The sequence below is a fragment of the Desmodus rotundus genome, chromosome 6, assembly GCF_022682495.2.
Source record: "Desmodus rotundus isolate HL8 chromosome 6, HLdesRot8A.1, whole genome shotgun sequence".
Classification (NCBI taxonomy): Eukaryota; Metazoa; Chordata; class Mammalia; order Chiroptera; family Phyllostomidae; genus Desmodus; species Desmodus rotundus.
In genome coordinates, this window is record NC_071392.1 from 15,581,825 (window position 1) to 15,602,219 (window position 20,395).

Here is a 20,395-nt window from a genome sequence, read left to right on the forward strand (position 1 = left end):
ATACTGGTAAATGTGGCTGTGTGGTGTAGCACTTTATAATTCATTTAGACTGGTTCTGAGGTCTTCTGGTTTCATTTTATGTGCTCAGAAGTATGTGAACTACACAGGTAAACTATTTTGCAAAACCAGATTCTATTAGCAAGTTACTTTAAGGCCCTAAGAAGGTGTTGAGGGATGGTTTCTCAAAAAGGCTCTGAGGATCTGTGCTACTATTCTGTGGTAGGTAGACTGGTCGCCCAAAGATGAGTATGCTAATTAGTGCCTGAAATACCGCATTAGATGGTAAAAGGTGCCTTGCAGGTGTAGTTAAGGCTACAGACCTGGATTGTCTGCATGGATCCAGTCAAATCCCACAAGCCCCTAAACGGTAAGAGCTTGCTCTGGCAAAAGTCAAGGAGAAATGGCGGAAAAGAAGACATGATAAAAAAAATTCCAGGCATGAGAAAGATTAAGCATCCTATTGCTGGCTCTGAGGAGGAGGAGCCCACGTGCAGAGAGAGGCCTGAGGGGTTAAGGGCAGATTCCAGGTGGCACTCAGCCCGGAAGCAGGCACCTCAGTCCTGTAGACAGATGGAAGCACTAGGTTCCTCCCCAAACCTGAATGAACTTGGAAGCGCGTGCTCCCCCAGAGCTTCCAGAAAGGAGCACAGCCCTGCCCATCCCTTGATTTTGGCCTTGTGAGTCTTTAAGCAGAGGATCCCGTTGAACTACACAGTACCTGGACTTCTGACCTCCAGAAATGTGAGAGGATAAATGGATGTGATCTTAAGCTGCTAAATGGGTAGTAATTTGTTATGGCAGGACTACGAAATTAATACACATTTCTTGTTGAATACATACCCTCAATCCCTTGACTCATAAAATAGCAGTTACCTCTTGCATGTCAAAAGCTGCCAGGCCACAGCTAGTTGTTTGAAACCTTTGAAGTTCCAAAGTGAATTTTTAAAACTAAAGTCAGTCCTTCTTACATTTTTAAAGGCTTCAGGATTCTGTGGAAATGTAAAAACTTACTTTTAAAGTAAACTGAAACGACAAGGACTTGAAGCACTGTTCACAACTTTTTGATGAAACGCATTGGCCCCTTTTATGCCAGTTGCATGGGGGGTGGTTGCTAGGTCGGTGGCATGTAATAAGCAGAGGTAATACTGGTTGTCAAGGAGTTTGTTTATAAGTTAGATGGGAAGAAGGGGCTTAAACACATGGAATATTGAGGCAATTAAGCACTGTCTTCTGTTTATTTTATTGTGAAGCTCAACTCTATTAACTGTAGTAATGCACTGATGGTGATTATAATGATGATGATGGTGGTGATGATGGTGATGATAGCTAACACTCAGAAAGTACTTTGTGTCCAGTACTGTCCCAGGTGCCGTAGGTATTAACTCATTTAATTCTGTAACAGTCCTATGGGCTGTGACTCCACCCCACCAACCGGGATCCTGGCACTTCTTTTAAGGTTGGTGTAAAATAAATGGAGATTTCCTTCTCCTGTTTCAGGCTTTTGGATCTTGAATTCTAAATCTTGTTTTCCCAGGAAGCCCTCCCATGTTGGCGATTTTTATAGATGGACTTTCTAGTTGGAAAAGGTCTTACTTGATCTAGATTCGTTGCAATACAGTGTTTCTAATGTAGGATCCCTTCAAGCTTCTACAGGCTCGATCCCCTACAGATAGGTGACCCCTATGGCAGGAGATCCCTCAAATGTCTGGGACCCAACTAGTGTTGTGGTTAAACATTTCCGTAGTTGAGAAGTTTACCTCCAAAAAGCACACTGATTGAGAAAAGGCATTGTACTCTGCAAGAGTGGCATGAAATATAGAATAAGAGGTATGTTAAGACATGAGTTTGCAAGTGATATTATGCCTTTAAAGATACTTTGTTAAATCAACTATAGCATGTAAATTCACTGAAGAATCATTTAAATGTCGTATAGATTGAAATACTCTGGTCTTATCAGAAAATGAAAAAAATGTAATGATGTAAACATAATCAGTGTTTTATTTCATTATTATAGCAAAATCAAAACGTCCAAAATATAATTGTTTCCTTAAAACACATTTCACTTTTATGAATTTTTTATTTGTCAAGAAGTCAGCATCAAACACCAATCACGGCGCTGGGGAAATCCCAGAGAGGGAGTGGCCAGAGCAGCTCTGGGGACTGAAGGAGCAGACACACTCACTTTTTTCAAAAGATGTCAGTGTTCTTAGCTTGCTCTCTGCAGGGTTTCCCCCCACCTCCCAACCAGTATATCTGTAGCTTTTCCTGTTCCTTGTGCCACGAAATTTATGAGATTTCTCCAACCAAAAATGGCCTCCCACAGTTATTTTTTCATCCCTTTGTTAAGATTTGCAACGCCTCTAACTCTGTTGGGTGGATTAAATGGCTTTAGCATCACCAGCTGTTCATTTGCAGGCTGACATATCCCCACCCCTGGAGGCTTGTGCTTGTTCTCTTTGATAGTGGATGATTTGGGAAAGAAGCATTCGTAAACAAATCTTCAGCACCGTGCCTTGGTCTGGGTGCTTCTGATACTTACTCTCCCGAATGGAGCATGTTCTACTGAACCTCACGTACTCATAGCAGACCCTTTCCACTGTGGACAGCTCCGATCACGTGAAGGTTCTGAGCACAGCAACAGACCTGTTTGCCACTTCTTCCACAGGTCTGAATTTTACCTTCAACCTTTTAAATATTTGAAGCCAATGATCATGTTCCCCCTAAGTCTTCTCTTCTCAGCAGCAACCACAAACACTTTGCTTGTGTTCCTGAGCACAAGTATGTGTATTAGGGGTGGTAACAGGAGCCAGGAGCAGAATGATTAATAAAGGAGTTGATTTCAATAGGCTCATAATCTGCTATTGAAGAGCTCCAGCTAATGAGACGACTTCACTAGTCTGTGACAGTGTTATAATTGAGGGGAGGATAGAATGCTGCTGGAGTATAAATAGGGAGGACTCCACTCAAGGGAAGGTGGTAATAACTAAATTGGGACTTGAAGGACAAGAAGGGGCAACCACACAAAGAGGGGAGTTAGAGAGGCACCCCAGACAGAGAGGCAATCATATGGAAAGGCCCAGAGCAAAGAAAGAGCCTGGCTTCTCCAGAGAATTGCAAGAGGGGAAGGAGAGCCTTGGGGGAAGAGAAGTGGTAGCCAGAGAGGAAAGAGAAAGCCTGGAGCATGTGGTATCGCGGAGTCCTGGTGGTTAAGAAGAGAACGGGTAACAGTGTCAGCTCCTGCGGAGAGGACAAGGTACATGAAGACTGCTGCCACCTGTTGTGTTTAGCTACAGAGTGGTGGCTGTCTCCTGGTTGTCCTCCTGTGGATACTGCCTGCTCCCCAGAAACCTAAACAAATGGTACTCCCAGCCAGATACCATCCACGTGTTGGACTTTCCGGAGTCCATCATTATTTTTGGGTGTGTGACCTGAATGTCATTCTTCTGGTACTATTCCTAACAACACAGTTATCACTTAAGTAATCCAGTGGCTGTTGTTAACTCATACCATGCTTGTGACCCTCTGAAAATTATCAGATCTTTCAGCAGGACCTTCTGTCCAGGCAGATGTTTGCACGTGTAGCAGACTTGATTAAGAGGCTTAGAAACCTAAATGTAGAACTCTATTCCTGTTCATTCTGTTACATTCGGGGCACTTGTACAGATATTAGACTTTGAACAGTCAGCTATGGGCTACCTCGTAATGAAATTAATAGGCATATCTGTGTGTATTTGACAAAAAAGTCCATGTAAGAAAATTTTAAAATGTCCCTAGCCTTGAAATAGATGAGTAAGCATAAGCGTATTTTATCCTCCCAGCGTGCTAAACAAACACGTCTTTGATGCGGTGACAGCAGTTACTGGGAAAACAACTATTTGTTAAACGAACTATTAGGTGGAGAGCCGTAGTGTCTAAACATATTTACATATCTTTCTTAATTTTTCAATTATTGGTTGACATTGACAGGTAATTGCAAGATTACCCAGGTGTCAGACTTGTGGCAATATTACAGAAAATAATGTACTTGGAAATAGGAAAATAGGCTTCTGAGGAGCAAAGGAGATTGTTAGTTAGCCCATGGGTATTCATAGGGCAAAAGTTGGGCCCCGCCCCTGTTCAAGTGTGTGTTTTATCTAAGAGTACATGGATTACTTTAAGAAGCATATTTTTTGTTATTTTTTCCCCTAGAGTGTTTAAAGTCCTTACTAGCTTGAAATTTTACAGAGGTAAAAATGAGTATATTTGGGAATAAAGCAGGAAAGAATACTGGGTTATGTTTCTTCTTACATTTAACTTAAGAAATGGGAAAATGGGTTCTATGTTTTAAAAAACATTTCTATCATGGTATCAAAATGGAAGTTTTTAAAAAAAATTAATAGGTTTACTAAAAACCCTTAGGAAATTTGTGAATTGGTGATTCTGTGCAAAGTCCATTTGTGCGGGCAACCCTTTAGTTAGCTGAGACGTTGGCCACTATTGCTCTGTCCTCCAAAAATGGCCTTCATTCTCTCCAGCTTCTCACTTGGTTTTCAAGGGCCTCTTGCTCCCTGAAGCCTGCTCGTGTCTTCTCAGTTGACCTTCCTCGTGGAGATGCTCCCAGCATTGAGAGTTTGCATTTGGCTCTTTCTGTTGCCTCTTGAGTCTTTGCACTGATGCAGAACAGTTTTGGAGCATTCAGATTTTGAGGCTGAAGGCGCTATTAAAGTACCAGAGAGAAGAGAAGACAGAATTCTAGAAATAAGAAGGGCTCTTGTGCCTGCTGAATTGCAGGGCTGTGATGTGAACAGCCCTGCTGGTTACTGAAGACAGAAAAACCAAAGCAATTCAACATGTTTTTGATGGGTAGCCAGGGGAGAGTATTTTCAGGGAAAATTTTGAAATACATCTTATTGGTCCCTGAATTATCCTCTATTTCGATATTTATAAGAGCAAATATACCCTACGCTACAGATGTGTTTTCAATTATATAGTTTTTTATACTGAGTAAACTGCATTTTAAATTAAAGTTTAAGCTTCTTGGAAAGCCTCCTTGCAATTTTTCTTTTACTTGAGTAGATCGTGTCTGTCAAACCGCCGATGGGAGCTGAATCTTATCATTGCATCATTTACCTCACACCTAAAGCAGAGCGAAGGCCATGCTCCTTTACAAACGAATTAAATTAGAGCAGAACAAAATAAAAAGTAAAGATCAATTGTCCGTTGAAATGATTATAGGAGTAGAGATCGAGTCTTGGGGAAACTTAAGCTATCTTATTGACTAGCGGAGTGATTCTCAACCCTGGGTACCACCCCGAATCACAAAGGAACCTTTGCAATACCAGCAGCCGCTGCAAATACTGATGCCTGGACCTGCCCCCCAGAGATTCTGACTTAGGTGGGGCCCAAGTATCGGTAGTTTTTTAAAGCTCCCCAAGCGACTCTAAGGTGCAGTCAGGTTTGAGAGCTGCTGAAGGAGGTAGATGGATGTCCAAACGATTTAAAGGAAGCATTTCTTCGTAGACTTAAGTCGTGACTACATAGACATTTGATAAGAGCAAATGTGAGAAAAAGATGAGTGAGAAACATTCAGTGTAAAATTAGTGGAGTCTTACAATCCGTTATTCAGTTCTGAAATAGAAAAATGCTGGAACACAAAACTTTTTCATCACTGACTTTGTGGGGGGGGGAAACCCTACTGAACCTATTTAGTGGAAAATCTTGCGGTTTTGTCCCCATCCCATTCAGTATGAATAATCATACATTTTATTGCATAAATATTAATGTGTCTGATTTCTGATTACAGAGTGCTGCCCCAGACCTCGCCAAGGGTGTGATGTAATTAGGGTACCTTTCTAAAATACATACAGTTTTGAATCGTGACATCCATCTAGCCACAGGGGTTTCAGATCATAGTAGGAAGGGGTTGGGGCAGGGAAGGCCAAGGTGATAAAGTACTCTCCGTCAGATTAAGAATGCCTTTCTTCCGACCACCTAGGCAGTGGCTTAGTGCCTGCACCAAATAAAAACAATGGCCACTATCAGACGTGGCTCTTGGCTCTACAGGTGCACCGCCCTCCAGCCTGGTCTGGAAGAGGGTTCCGTTTCAGTCACCGTGAGAGAGACTCCGGCTAACCAACAATACACAAGAAGAGAAGTAGAAAATAATCGCTGACTTCCAAAAGACTCTTCAGCATAACCAGTGACCCCCAAATGCAGCCATTTAAAGCAACACGTATCTTTTATCTCAGACAGTTTCTGAATGTCAGGAATTCAGGAGCACCTTATAGCTGGATGGTTTTGCTTGTGGTCTCTCAGGAAGTTGTCAAATCCTGGGCCAGGATATGAATCCTCTGAAGGCTTGACTGGTGCTGGTCAATGGTGTTTATTTTTCAATTCCAGCATACTGAAAGGAAATTCTAGTCTCTGCTTCTGCAGTTGCTCAGAGTTTTAGTTTTAATATAAACCTAACCATTCTTTGCAAAGAGGCCTTGCGTGCTAATACATCTGAGTCCTGAAGATTGCTGCTGAGAGTAGCTTATTAGAGGGGAGTGCCTCTTTTGATCTTCATTGTCCTCCCTGGGCAGCCTTTTCTCTCCCCTCAATCTTTTCTATGATGTTTTAAGGTTGCCTATGCATCCGTCGCCTGGGGGGTCAATGAATGAGTGTTGATTGCCCTGGATTATACCATAAAACGACAATCAGGTCCCTACACCTCAGTGGCGCTTCCCTCCAGAAGACAGACATTAGTCATTCAATGGAAAATGATTAAATGATCGCCAGTATGTTCTAAAGAAAAAAAAAAAAGTGCTGTGGAGATGCAGCAGTAGCTTATAATGGGATCTGAACTAATTTGTGTTTTTGCTAGATCAGTGCTTTGTGGTCTGCGTTTCGTAGGAAGAATAACCTACCTTTGGGGGCTGTCAAAATCGTTTCCATCTTGGTGGCAGTGGATGCTATTCCACACCCCACCCTGCACAGAACATTCTTCCATCCTCCCAGACTGCAGACATTCTGGGGATTTAGTGTCCTATGGAAATCTCATTTACTGTATGTTAAAAAAAAAACAACTCAGGTTCCAGTTGACTTGTGCAGTTCTTCCTCACTGCCTTCTCCCGTCTCCTTCCCAGCTCCCCAAAATGCTGTGTTGGCTTCTTGCTCACACTATTCTTCCCTGTCTTCCCCGCCCCCACACATCTTTGAAAAGACGTACCATTATTCAGTGGTTGGAATAGAATACCTTCCTCTTCTGAGCTATTTGTATGTTGATCCTTATTTCTAATTAGAGAAAGAAAAGCTGAAGATCTCTCCCTGACTGGTGTGACTCAGTTGGTTGGAGCATCTTCTCATAAACCAAAATGTTGCAGGTTCTATTCCTGGTCAGGGCACATACCTAGGTTGTGGGTTTGGTCCTTGGTTAAGGGTGTAGGAGAGGTAAACAATCAATGTTTCTCTCCCTCTCTCCCCCACCCCTTCTACTCCCTCTAAAATCAATAAACACATCCTCAGGTGAGAATTAAAAAAATTAAAAGTGAAGAAAAGCTGAAGATCTCATGGAGAGAATTTCAGGCATAAAAAGCTGAAAGAGGAGGGCAGAGGGAAAAGACTGGGTTTGACTCGCTGTGAGCAAAGGAAGGCATCCACAGGCATCATTTTGCTTCTCTGCTGTTGTTCTGTCTCTGAGCCGTGGTGAGGTCCTCTGGGGAGGGCCTGACATCATGCAGCCATTGACAAGATCCCAGGGAATGTGTACGGACTGTATCTTGGCCCTACCCCCCAAAATTTGTGACTCTGTGAAGGAGCGCAATCCTGAAAAGAGGTGGTAGTACTACAATAAAACTTATTAACAATTTTAAATATATAAAATATGCAATAGTTGGTGTTTAATGTTGCTGCTGTTTTCATTTGACTACCTACCCAATGATCTGTGAAGGTTTTCCTACGGGCATTCCTCACTTCTGTCTCCCCCAGCCCTCTTTTTTCCTGTAAGATCTTGAACTGCAGATTTTCCTGCCAGGAACATTTTCAGAACTCAGACTTCCACGTGTGGGGTGGGACTGATTGTCTCCTCATTACTGTATGATTTTCGGGAGAGAGTCCTCAGGTGTCAATGAAGCAGCTAAATAAAGGTACTCCCTTGTGAATGGCATTTGGACTTGCCAGCCAGGGAAGCGGCCAGCCGTCTTCAGGGGGGATGATGTCCCAGCCATCATGAAAGTGGCCTCGAGTGGAGTCCCAGTGTCTAGCACATTGCGCTGTTTTAGCCTACAAGTGAATGAATAGAAATTAGATTCATTTCAACAGCAAATCTTATCTCACCTTGAACTTCCATGTTCTCCCTTTAAAATGTCGTGTTATCAGGACCCCTCCAAACTCACCAATGCCACCTCTTCCTCACACCCGAAGATACACACACTTCTAAGCCTCGAAAGTTGTGTCCTGTGGAGGAATGAGCTTGCTCCATAGGGAATTTTTAATCGCTACCAAACACAGATTTCCCAAAGATTATCTTCGCGAGTTTTCTTTTTTATGTTATCCTTGAAGGTGACTGTGCTTAACATTTTTTTGGTCTCTTTTATGTTCCTCTTTGAGAAGGCTTTTGAGAAAGGATTTAAAGCATTCAAAGTGTGTGGGGTTGGAAAAAAGAGAGTGAGAAAGCAGAAATCTGGACAAATAAGTGTGTGGGGGAGTGTTATGGCACTTGGGGTTTTTAAGTTTGTCTTGTCTGTTCCCATTTCAACTACCCTGTGAGTTCTTCTTATGTGGCACATTTCCCGCACTGCTCGCTGTAAACCTGTCAGACTTCAAGCGAACACTTACTGTGTTTGAGCAGTGGTCCAGTTAAACCAGGGTCACCTATCTTAATTGTTCTACAATTTCTGTATAAACTAGAATCTTCGAGGGATAAATAATAGTTAGTATCTTTGCCAACTTCTGTGCCTGTTTTAATAATTTGTTATTTGCATTATTTCTGAATGTTTTATAATTATATTTTTGAGGTCCTTCCCATCAGTATGACAAAAATACCAATGTTCTATAATACATATACTCTGGCAACTAATTTCTTTTTAAAGTAAGTCAATATGATTATTTTGGATTTTTGACCTAGAATTCCTAAGCAGAGTTTTTCCACATTACCAAAATCAAAGAAAAACCCAAAAAGTGGGGGGAAACTTAGCTCTAATTTCAATAGCGCTTAATTTGGGTTGCACATGTAAAAACAGTACTGCTTTTGATAGCTACAGTTTTCCTATTCTAATGGATATTTTCCCCTATTATTTTATTAGGTGCAGAGAGAGCTCGCAGCTGTTATTGCTTTGAGAGCAAAGAAGTCTGGTGAGTAGTCTTTCATGGGCCCTACGGAGGCTTTACTTCTTAAGGAATATTTCATGTATCATGGGGTGGTGAGCAGTTGAGTGTATCGCAGGAAGTTTTGGTGTAGAATGCAAAAAGGTATCATTGTTTTTAAAATCTTCTTTTTCTACCATCAAAAGAACACAGGATGTTACCTGTGGTTCTTTAAAATTTCTCTGCCTTGCTTTAATTTATTTCGCATTTCAAGGAAAATGAAATTTAAAATTAAAAGTGTTCCTAGTTCACTGCAACCATGAAGAAGTCTAAGTATAAAACAAAGCAAGTACATTGCATTGCCTATTACAAAGAAAGAGGAAAATAAGTAACATAAAGTTGTCTTTTTTTAAAGACATATTTTTATCTCAGAGTAATTTCTTTTAAAAATAGTCTAATTGTGTAATGCCATTTAAAAGCCAGCATTTTCCATAGGACTGATTGCATGGATCTCATTCCTAATACCGGTAGGAAACAGTCCAGGGAAGTGATGTGTGGAAAGGGAGCTTTCAAATACATTTGAAGGAGAGGCTGAAATTCAGCACGAATTGGAGACTCACCGAGGTAGAAACAGTTGCTTGGGGCAGAGGGGTGTAAGAAGGAGGCATCCGTGGCCATTCAGAGTGGGGAGGTCAGTGCTGACTGGAATGACAAACACAAGGGAGATGCTTTTTGGATAATGTCAAACTAGAATAAGAATTTTCAGGCAGAAAGACATAAAACTAACTAAAAGAGATAATAAAATGTGAAGAAATAAAAGGAATGGAAATGTCTTAAGAATACAGGCCATACATTTTTACATCGTTCTTTTTTCCACTTGGAAACTCCAAGAATTTGCTTTTCTCTCAGTTACTTATCAAATGACACAGACCTTAGTATGAATTAGCCAATTATATGTATAGCAATCTTTGTTGATTTGGCTTCTATAGAGGACACAGAGACTAGGTGCTATAAGGTGAAAAGGAGGATGCAGAGAATGCCAACCTTGACCCAAAGGTTATTGAATGGAGAGGGCAGGTGAAAGGAGCCCCTCCGTGAGCAGCGTTAGACTGTGGCTGTTTGCGTGGGTAGAGCCCGACATGGGGGGAAGACCCCAATATAAAGTTTGTAGGAGGGAGAGCTTAGAAATCAATGGTGCTAGAGGTGACTTTGGCTCCTGTAACAATAGGGAGACAAACTTACAGTCTGTACGAGTTGGGATGGCAGTGCCTTGGAGGATTTTTTTTTCACCTTCAGAAAATGTTAGGAAAATAATGAAAAACTCATAGTGTGTCATTGCTGGAGAAAAACAGAGTGAGTGCATACAGACAGGGAGGCTGGGGGAGGGGGTTGCTAATTTGTAGAGCAGGGGCGGAAAGGCCCCTGATGGGGACCTCTGAGCACAGACCTGAAGTCAGTGAGGGGTGAGCCCTGTGGCTATCCGCATGGGAGCGTTTGGGCAGAGGGGTGTGAAATGTGTTTGAGGAACAGCAGGGAGGTGAGAGTGGCTGGGGCCAGGTGAACAAGGTAGAAAGAGGTAGGTTTGGATTGTCAGGCTAAGAAGTGTGAACTTTATGGAGGTGAAGGGAAGGAAGAGAAGGACGGCCCAAATGAGTCAGATTGTGCAAAGTCAAAGACTGGGGTGAAGTTAACTGTATTATGCCTTGAGGTGGCTGTAGGAAGTTAGTATGGCTTCTTGTTACTTGTTTGATCTGTGGAGCTGGGAATGTGAACACAGCTTTGGCCACTTCTGAGGGGCAGAGTGAAATGGTTTCTCACACATATACTAACGATGGGACATAAATTCATAGTTTCTTAGGGTAGCAATTCTTCAGTATTCTCGTATCTCTAACTCCATTACCCAGTAACTTGTTAACTAGAGTTCCAGCTATTGGGCATAATCATCGATGCATGTAAAGATGCCAGTACAAGGAACTTATTGCATTGTTACTATTCTTAACAAGAAGAAATTGGTCACCATCCTTAAGGGAAGTGGTAAAATTGATAGATCAAGTGCAATGGAATGTTGAACAACTTTTAACATTTTGAAGAGTTAATGTAGTGAAATGTTCAGTGGAAAAAAATATATACAACAAATATACATTACTTTTCTTTTTCATAATAAAAATAGCTTTAATTATTTTTTCTTACAATTATAGTACAGCATGCTCATTGAGAAAATTTTGGCGATGCATGAACATATGAAGAAATTGAAAAATCACCCATCACGTCACTAACAGAAATAATCGCTATTACTCTTTGCCTGTATAGGTTTCCAGACATTTCTTTATTAATATGTAGATACTGTGTTATGATATATTAATATGCAGACTGTATAAGAGTGGACTCATATGTGCTCTCTTACTTTGAGGTAATTGTGTAAGCACATGGAGTTATAAGAAATAATACTGAGGCCTCACGTTCCCGTTCCCCAGTTTCCCCCAGACGGTAACTGGGCAAAGGGAACCTGACAGGACTGGAGTACAGTGTCTCAGCCGGGACAGTGAGTGACATCGACTCTGACCGTCCCCATCGCCGCACGCTGCGCTTTCATAGCTACAGCAACTTCCCTCCTGCCCCACTCCCTGCTTAGTCCCTGCAATCACTAGTCGGTTCTCTATTTCTGTAATTTTCTCGTTTCAAAAATATGACATAAATGGAATCATACAGGATGTAACCTTTTGGGAGTGGCTATTTTCACTTGCCGCAATTCTCTGGAGATTCATTCTGGAGGTTATTTCATACATCAACAGTTCATTGCTTTTTGCTGCTGACAGTATTCCATGCCACGAACGTACGGCAGTACATTTAATCATTTATCATTGAAATGCCCAGGAGTACAACTGCTGGGTCATTTAATAGTTGTGTATTTAGTTTTTTAAGAAACCGCCAACTGCTTTCCAGAGTGGCTGTACCACTTGACAGTATCACTAGCGATATGTAAGTGATGCAGGCTCTCTGTATCCTTGACCGCATTCGGTGTTCTTACCGTTTTTTATCTGAGCCATTTTAGTAGGCGTGTGGTGATGTCTCGCTGTACCGTGTATTTGCATTTCCCCAATGGCTAATGTTCTTGAACACTTTTCACGTACTTATTTGCCATCTGAATGTTGTCTTTGATGAAATACCTGTTCAGGTCTTCTGCTTTTTTTGTCATTGGATTGTTTTTTTACTGTTGATTTTTGAGAGTTTTTAAAAATATTCTAGTTACCAGTTCTTCGTCGGATATGTGACTGGCAAATATTTTTTCCCAGGCTATAGTTTGTCTTTTCATTTTCTTATCAAAGTCTTTCACAGAGCAAAAGTTGTAAATTGTGGTGAAGTCCAATTTATTAATTTTTTATGGATCATGTCCTTGGGTTAAGTCTAAGAACTCTTTGCCTAACCCCAGATCCCAAAGATTTTCTTCTGTGTGTTTTTTTTCTTTACAAGTTTCATAGTTTTACATTTGAATCGTGATCCATTTTGAGTTAGTTTTCATGTGAGGTGTGAGATTCAGTTTAAGGTTCTTTTTCAATCTTTTTTTTTTTCTTTTTTGGCTTATGACTGTCCAATTGCTTCAGCACCATTTGTTGAAAAGACAATTCCTGTTGGGGTGCGTTTGGACCTTTGTCAGAAGTTGGTTGGGATAGTTGTGTGGGTGTATTTCAGGGTTCTCTGTTTTGTCACATTGAACACACCCCACTGGTATCCACAGATAAAACCCAGTAACCGTCTTGATCACTGGAGCTGTGCATGGTCCGCTTTCGTAGGGTTCATTTCCACGTCAGCAGCGTAGATCTGCATTGTCATTTTATTGGCTCTACTGTCCAGTTCCTTTAATTAACTCTCGGTTGTGCATTTAAGCTTTTATTTTTTCCATTTTACTGTAAATAATAATAGAAAGACCTGAGGATGTATCCTTGTGCACATGTCTTTTTGCCCTTTTCCAATTATTTTCTCAAAATACCGTACTAAAAATAGAACAGCTAGATGAATAGCTAGGCGAGGACAGTGTTAAAGTTTTGGTTTTCCTCTTTAGGACCTGAAGTCATCTGGGATTTATTTTTGCATGTGGTGTCGGGTAGAAAACAAATTTTCTGTTTCCTTACACTGAGCCAGTTACCCCAGAAGCATTTATTGGACGTGATGCTAACTCCATCATACATGAAGTTTCCGTCCATGCTTGGGCTGATGTCTAGTGTCTGTACTCCTACGATCTGTTTGTGCCCATGCCTGTACCACCCTGTTTCAATTACCAAAACATTGTGCGTAAGGCTTTTCTTGGTGGGGTGGGGGGTGGGCAGGAAAAAGGCATTTCTCTTCTTTTCCTGTTTTCTCCATGGTTTTATTTTGTCAGTCTCCATGAAACCTCTTTGAGTTTTTTCTTAAATATATTGAATTTATAGATTATAGATGAATTTGACACTCTGGAGGTGTTTCCATCCATGAACCTAGGATATTTTTCCATTTGTTCAAATCTTCAATATTGTTTTAAAACTTTCTCTGTTGAGGTCTTGCACTTTCTTTGTTTGATGTACTTTTCAATACCTTGTGGTTTTGGTTACTATTATAAATAAACTATTTTTTCTACCTCGCTCTCATTTTTTATAATTGTCCTCATCTCATTCTGTGATGATTTCTGAAGTCTTTGTCTTTCATGACATTTTTCTCAAAATAGATTACTTTTTGGAGAAGTTTTTAAGTTCACAGAAAAATTGAGCAGCAAGTACAGAGTTCCCCTACAACCTTGCCGCCCCTGTGCCCCGCCCCACACACAATGCACAGCATCCCTCACTCCCAGCCTCTCAGAGCGGTACCTTTGTCATCATCAGTGAATCTACATTGACACGTCACTGTCTCCCAAAGTCTGTAGTTTACTCTAGGGCTCATTCTTGTACATTTTGTTTTGTTATACATGTATGATGATATGTACCCTCCATCATAGTATCCTACAGACTGGTTCCACTGCTCTAAACATCCTCTGTGCTCTGCCTGTTCATCCTCCCTCCCCATAACCCCGCCCCACTCACCTTCTTACCCTTTTCCAGAATGTCACATGGTTGGAATCATACAGTTTGTAGCCTTTTTAGGTTGGCTTCTTTCACTTAGCAATACGCATTTGAGGTTCTTCCTTGACTTTTCGTGACTGAATAGCTTATTTCTTTTTAGCGCCGAGTAACATTTCACTGTCTGCATTTTCCACAGTTTATCCACCCGTACTGAAGGACATCTTGGTTGCTTCCAAGTTTTGGCAATTATGAACAAAGCTGCTCTAAACATCACTGTGCAGGTTTTCGTATGGATGTGGGTTTTCAACTCCTTTAGATAAATATCAAGTAGCACGATTGCTGGATGATGTAGTAAAGGTATGTTTAGTTTTGTAGGAAGTAACCGAATGTGTGCTGAAGTGGCTGTACCGTTTTGCATTCCCACCAGCGATGAGTGAGAGAGTTCCTGCTTTCCTATACCTTTGCCAGAACTAGTTGTTGGTGTTCCGGATTTTGGCTGTTCTGATAGGTGTACAGCAGTATCTCATGGTTGTTTTAATTTGCACTTCCCTGATGACATGTGATATGGAGCATCTTTCCATACATTCATTTGCCATCCATGTATCTTCTTTGGTGGGGTGTCTGTTAAGGTCTTTGGCCCAGTTTTTACTCAGGTTGGTGGCTTGATTTTTGAGATTTAATGGTTCTTTATATGCAAGGTGGGGCAAAGGTATGTTTATAGTTGTTCAAATGGAAAATAATAACATAACTAAAAAATAATAATGCGAGAATAAACTCTGTCTTCACATACTTACAGTTGTGAACCTGCTTTTTTCCCCACCCTGTATTTTGAATAACAGTTCTTTTTAGATATTTTACAAATATTTTCTCCCTGTCTGTGATTTATCTTCTTATTCACTTCACATTGTCAAAGAGCAGAAGTCTTTAGTTTTCATGAAGTTGAACTTACCTTCCTTGTCTTTATTTTATGGGATCATACCCTAGGATGCTATTCCCAAGGTCATCTAGGTTTTCTCCTATGTTATCATCTAGGAAACTTACAGGTTTCCATTTTACATAGTGATTTAATTTTGTGACGGATTTAATTCTGTGTCTAGGTTTTTTGTTTTTTTGCACTTGGATGTCCCTTTGTTCCAGCATCATTTGTTGAGAAGACAGTTTTTGTTCCCTTGTATTACCTTTGCTCCCGTGTCGAAGATCAGTTGACTAGATTTGTATGGGTCTGTTTCTGTGTTCTCCATCGCATGGACCTGCTTGCCTGTCGGCTCCCCAGCACCGCGCTCTCCTGATTCCCGCAGCTTTGTACTGAGTGTTGACATCGGTAGTGGCAGCCCTCTAACTTGTTCTTCTTGTTCAGTGTGGTGTTGCTGTTCTGGATCTTTTCCTTCACCGTGTACACTTCAGAAGGCCGATAGTCCCATCTGTTTTCTAATTGGTTATGTTTTGCTGCATGAGAACTCTTGATTTTGAGCCTAGCAAAAGTGTTGAACTCAGTGGATTCCAGTTGCTTGTTTTAAAATGATCCTGGATTTTCTGCATGGGTAAATACATCACGTGTCAATAGTGACTATTTTGTTTCTATGTTACCGATCCAAATAACTCCTTTTTTCCCTCCTGTTGTTTTATTAGCCATGGCCCTGCAATATAAGTTTGACTAATATCATTGATAGTCGGCATTATTACTTAGTCCCTGACTTGAACTAAATATAATATTTTCTGAGTAGAAAAGTAATATGAACAAACAAGATTATTTTAGAGAAAAATAGGACATTTCTCTCCCACACCCCAAACACATTTTTAAAGCAATCTGAAGACAAATATCACCAACAAGTTATATTTGTAAATATTTAAAGGGTTCAAATACAGAAGTACTGGAGATACTGTCCTACACTCACATGGCTTGAGTTGGCATGGGGAGCACATGACACGTCCAAGCGACAAGGTACAAGGGAGGCCGAGTCACAGGTCCTGCTCTCATCCCTTTCTCAGATTCTAATTCGGCATCTGCTGTACGCCAGGTACGGTGTAAGGTGTAAGGATACAGAGGTGAGCAAGGACAAACATGGTTCCTGCTGCTTTTGAATCACAACACATGTTTTATAAATAAAAACATGAATAGCCCATGGCTGGCTGAAACGGGAAAACTTATTACTGTATAATTAGGAGGTGATAAAATGCAAAGCTGTTGAGCACAGCCTTAATTTACAAGAGTTCCAGCTGCAGAATGGTACTTTCTGTGTGTACTTGTCGTTTTTTTAAAGTATGATTGGGTTGGTTTGTTTTTTAAAGAAGATAAAGAAGCTGGTAAACATGTAAGAAAATGTATTAAAATGATAGTTGGTACATCTGTGGCTTGACAGAAGGAATTGATTACCCTAATATCTTATGTCTTGCAGTAAAACGTTAATTAGGGCTCAGGTGGTCATGCCAGATTTATGTCTTGCTGTGAAGGGTTATTAAAACAAGAATTAGGATAAAGAAAAAGTTTTTTTTTTTTTGTTTCAGCTCACCATACAAACAGAAATGAAAGTAACAGCCAATCGATACATTATATAAATGATGCAAGGCTCTAGCTTAGTAAAAAATCCATTTTGTTGTAATCTTCTAAGAGGCCATTAGGATATGCCTTTAAACAGTTTTCTCTCTACCTGCTAACCTTAGTGAATGTGAATGACATTTTAAGGTTTCACAAGATTTTTTAAAACTAGCCCATATGTCCTTGCATGTCTTTCTTTTCATTGGATTGCTTATTTTACTGTTGATCTCTGCTAATTAGAGTCTTGGGAGATAGGTTTCTTCTTTTTTCCAGGGAGTTCACAGCCGAAGCACTGTTACCTCTGTTATCTTTAGGTCACACGAACCTTGTGCCAGGGTGGGCTTCCACGTCCCGAAAGCCAGAAATCTCATATGGGTACATCTCTTTGGCAGTTTTTGTATTTCACTCTCTCTGCTTAACCCGTGGCTAGTTAAGTGTTTTAAAACTACACAGCTAGGATATTAATGTTTAGAAAGGAAGGAAGGGTTTTTAGGCTTTGTTTATGCCATTAAATATCTCTGCGACCTTATCAAAGGGACTGCAGTTTGTATCTTGGGTCAGGGCATGGGCAGGGGAAAGTTGGTGTAGATTCTGGTAACTTCTAGAGACCCCTTTCAGCTCTGACATTTAGTTATAACAATGAATATTTTCATTCATTTTCCTTAACAGAGTTACAACCCCGGGAACATTTTATTCAGGACTCTTTTAGATGCAAGTGATAGAAAAACTGAAACCCAGAAATGATCGATCGGTCCAGAGAATTTATGGAGTTCACAGTAATCTCAGCAGAAAGGGAACAGCTCCTTCCTGATAAAGAGCAGTCTTGGTGGGCACCTTGTTGGAGGCAGGAGATTCCCACCGCTGGAGCAGTGGGAGCATGGAGTAGGTCGGGGGGCGAGGAGATCACGTCAGCCCCACACGGGACACGGGAGGAAGCTAGAGCAGGTAGGCGTGGCTCCTCCAAGAAAACCCGCGGAAGGGTCCGGGCTGCTGGTCACCGGAGCCCCACGCATCTACCATGAGCGGGATTGTTTGTACTCACTCGATCTCAAACTCCAGAGAGGAAGTGCTGTGCCTGAGATCACTGAGGCTAGGAATTCTGCAGACAGAACGCAAACCCGGGTTTTCCCACGCTCGACCGTTACCGATTATGAGAGTAAAGATGTGATTTGCGAGAAGACATTCCCATTTTCCACTTTTGTTCCTGGAAATGGAAAAGAACAGAGTGACAACTCAAAAAACTTTTAAAGTAGTAGATAGCAGCATTCCCCCTCTTTCTAAGAAAAATCAGCCAGAGATGCAGGTTAAAGGGTTACTTGTGTAGTCAGATATTTTATTATTTCTTTGACATACCAAAATTATGGAACATAAAATAGTGTAAAATGGTTTACCTGTTGCATTTAGCTACCATGGGTAATCTGGCCTTTTATGAACATTATTTTTAGTAGGCTAGAAAGGATAAGAGGGCAGTCAGTGTTTTACACTGGAGTTAAAATGTTTCTCCTGGCCTCGGAGAGCCTCTGGTTTGATTACCCTTGTATCCGATGTTCAGGCTTCACTGGGCACTCGAATGGTGTGTGATTTCAACGAGCTGGTTGCTACTATTTGCCATGCATTGCAGTGCGTAACACATTGAAGAAGTCAGCCTCTGGCTCTGGTGATCATGATAATCGCTGGTCACCAATAATGCTTTTTAGGAAAATGTAACAGTTCTAAGCCCCCTTCCTAAGTATCTGTATGGAAACTGGGGAAGTCAGATGTTGGCAGGAAGCTCTGTCTGAGGTTTGAGGTCTGACGCAGTTGGAAGGAGATACTCTCTTTCAGGGCAGAAGCACTCCAAAGAAAAGATTTTCATGTTGCTTTGTCACGAGAAATGAAGTAGATTGACTGACTGTTTTTAACAGGAGGAAATAAGACTTTTCCTTCTGCACATTTAGAAGAAAAAAAAATAACTGTTAAACCTCTGTAATTGTTCTGACTTTTACGGTGCTCAGAATTGTTAGTTTTTATTTTTAGTTGACAGATTCTTTTCCTTTACACCATGTTTGACTTGACCTTTATCCTTTTGCAAACATGTCACTCATATACACAGACTACATAATATAGTGGTATTTTAAAGTAGGTGTTAGTAATAAAATTAAGGGCCAGTGAAGATGGATTCACTTGCTAGTACCATTATTGCTATCTCAAACTCCTTCTCTACCGTTTGGTTTCCTGTGATAAGTTTTTATTGGAAAAAATTAAACGTGCTTAAAAGCTATAGTGATCATCTCTTGAATGGTTTTTTTTTTTTTTTTTTTTTTGGTCTATCTCTGAGTGTTCTTGTAGTGATTCTTTGGCCTAAAAAATACTAGTTTAAAATGGCAGATGTCTGTTGGCTCTATTTGCATAATTAAGACATTGTGCTTAATTTTTAGGGATGCTTTCAATCACTTAAATTTTTCCAAGGGTTTCACAGTCTGGCCTCAAAGAATGCACCTTGTTCCCTCTGATGTTTCCACATAGTTTGGTTTTTGTCCTTTTCTTCTTCTTTGCCACCACGTGGGTGCCGAGCTGGCCAGGGGCCACCACTCCCATCTGTGGCCAGCACAGACCTGCTCCGTTGTCCTGTGACCCCACTGCATGTGGCATTTACATCTGTTAACCAAGAGGAAAGAAGTAGCATGTGTTTTTCCCCTAAAATAATCAACCACATTCTGGTCTCCGGATTGATTGATGGGCTAGGATGTTTTCCCTTGAAGAGAGGGCTTTATCTAACACCATGCTGGTTGCTGAAGTTTGTAAAATCTCTCTCTTTCTCTGGTGCTATAATAACCCCTTGTTCTAACATTGCCCGAGACTGTTCTGTTTCTGCTTGCTAACAGATTTTTGTACATTCCCATCCCATCCAGCGCGTGTTCTTACTGAACAGCAATCAATTCGGTGGTTGACAGGTTGTATCTTCCTTTTTTATTTTAATGGCGTGAAACCACAATAAGAATCTTGAAACCATAATTCCCAGTGCAGTGTAAAGTTAGAGGATACTTGAAAATGTGAAATTCTTGCAACTGAGAAAATAATAGCATTGGTAAAACCCAGGAACAATTGAAAATGCACACAGCAGATGCTCTGTAAATTTTTCCTAACTCTCCCACTGGGATACAAAGAAAATTGCTTTTTAAAAAAAAAATCCCGTGACACTGTCTTTTGTAATTAGAGCTATTAAGTCGAAATGATAAATAACCATTCAATGACATACTATAAAAGAAAATAGCCCTTTGCCCTGATTTCTCCTAAACAGCCAGAGGGCTGAGAGTATCACATACGGAAAGTTGGAGTCCTTTAACCCCGAGGATTGTTCCGAATTTAGGAAATTATTAAGCAAGGCAAGATGATTGTCTTCCTCATCCTTCAACAGGGTTGCGTCTATTAAGATAGTAAATGAAACTTATCTGCCAAGGAGGTGAATAATTCTAACCACACAGAGCATACTCAAGAATGCAAGGTTTTTGAGGCCTTTGTTTTCAAAACCGTGCTGCAGGGCATTTCCGTGGCAGTATGTAGTGCTTATTAGACAGAGGTAATT

The 20,395-nt window shown here is 40.8% G+C and overlaps 1 protein-coding gene across 3 annotated transcripts in view; it reads left to right on the top strand.

Annotated features, from left to right (window-relative positions):
* The window catches only part of RAPGEF5 (Rap guanine nucleotide exchange factor 5), a 223,436-nt gene that overhangs the window by 78,013 nt on the left and 125,028 nt on the right, over positions 1-20,395 (top strand). For all 3 annotated transcript variants that reach the window (XR_011651308.1, XM_053927359.2, XM_053927360.2), the window contains exon 7: positions 9,264-9,312. Coding sequence is in view for 2 of the 3 variants with exons in the window: in XM_053927359.2 (XP_053783334.1) it covers positions 9,264-9,312 (49 nt within the window). In the remaining variant the exon portion in view is untranslated. The remainder of the gene's footprint in view (positions 1-9,263; positions 9,313-20,395) is intronic.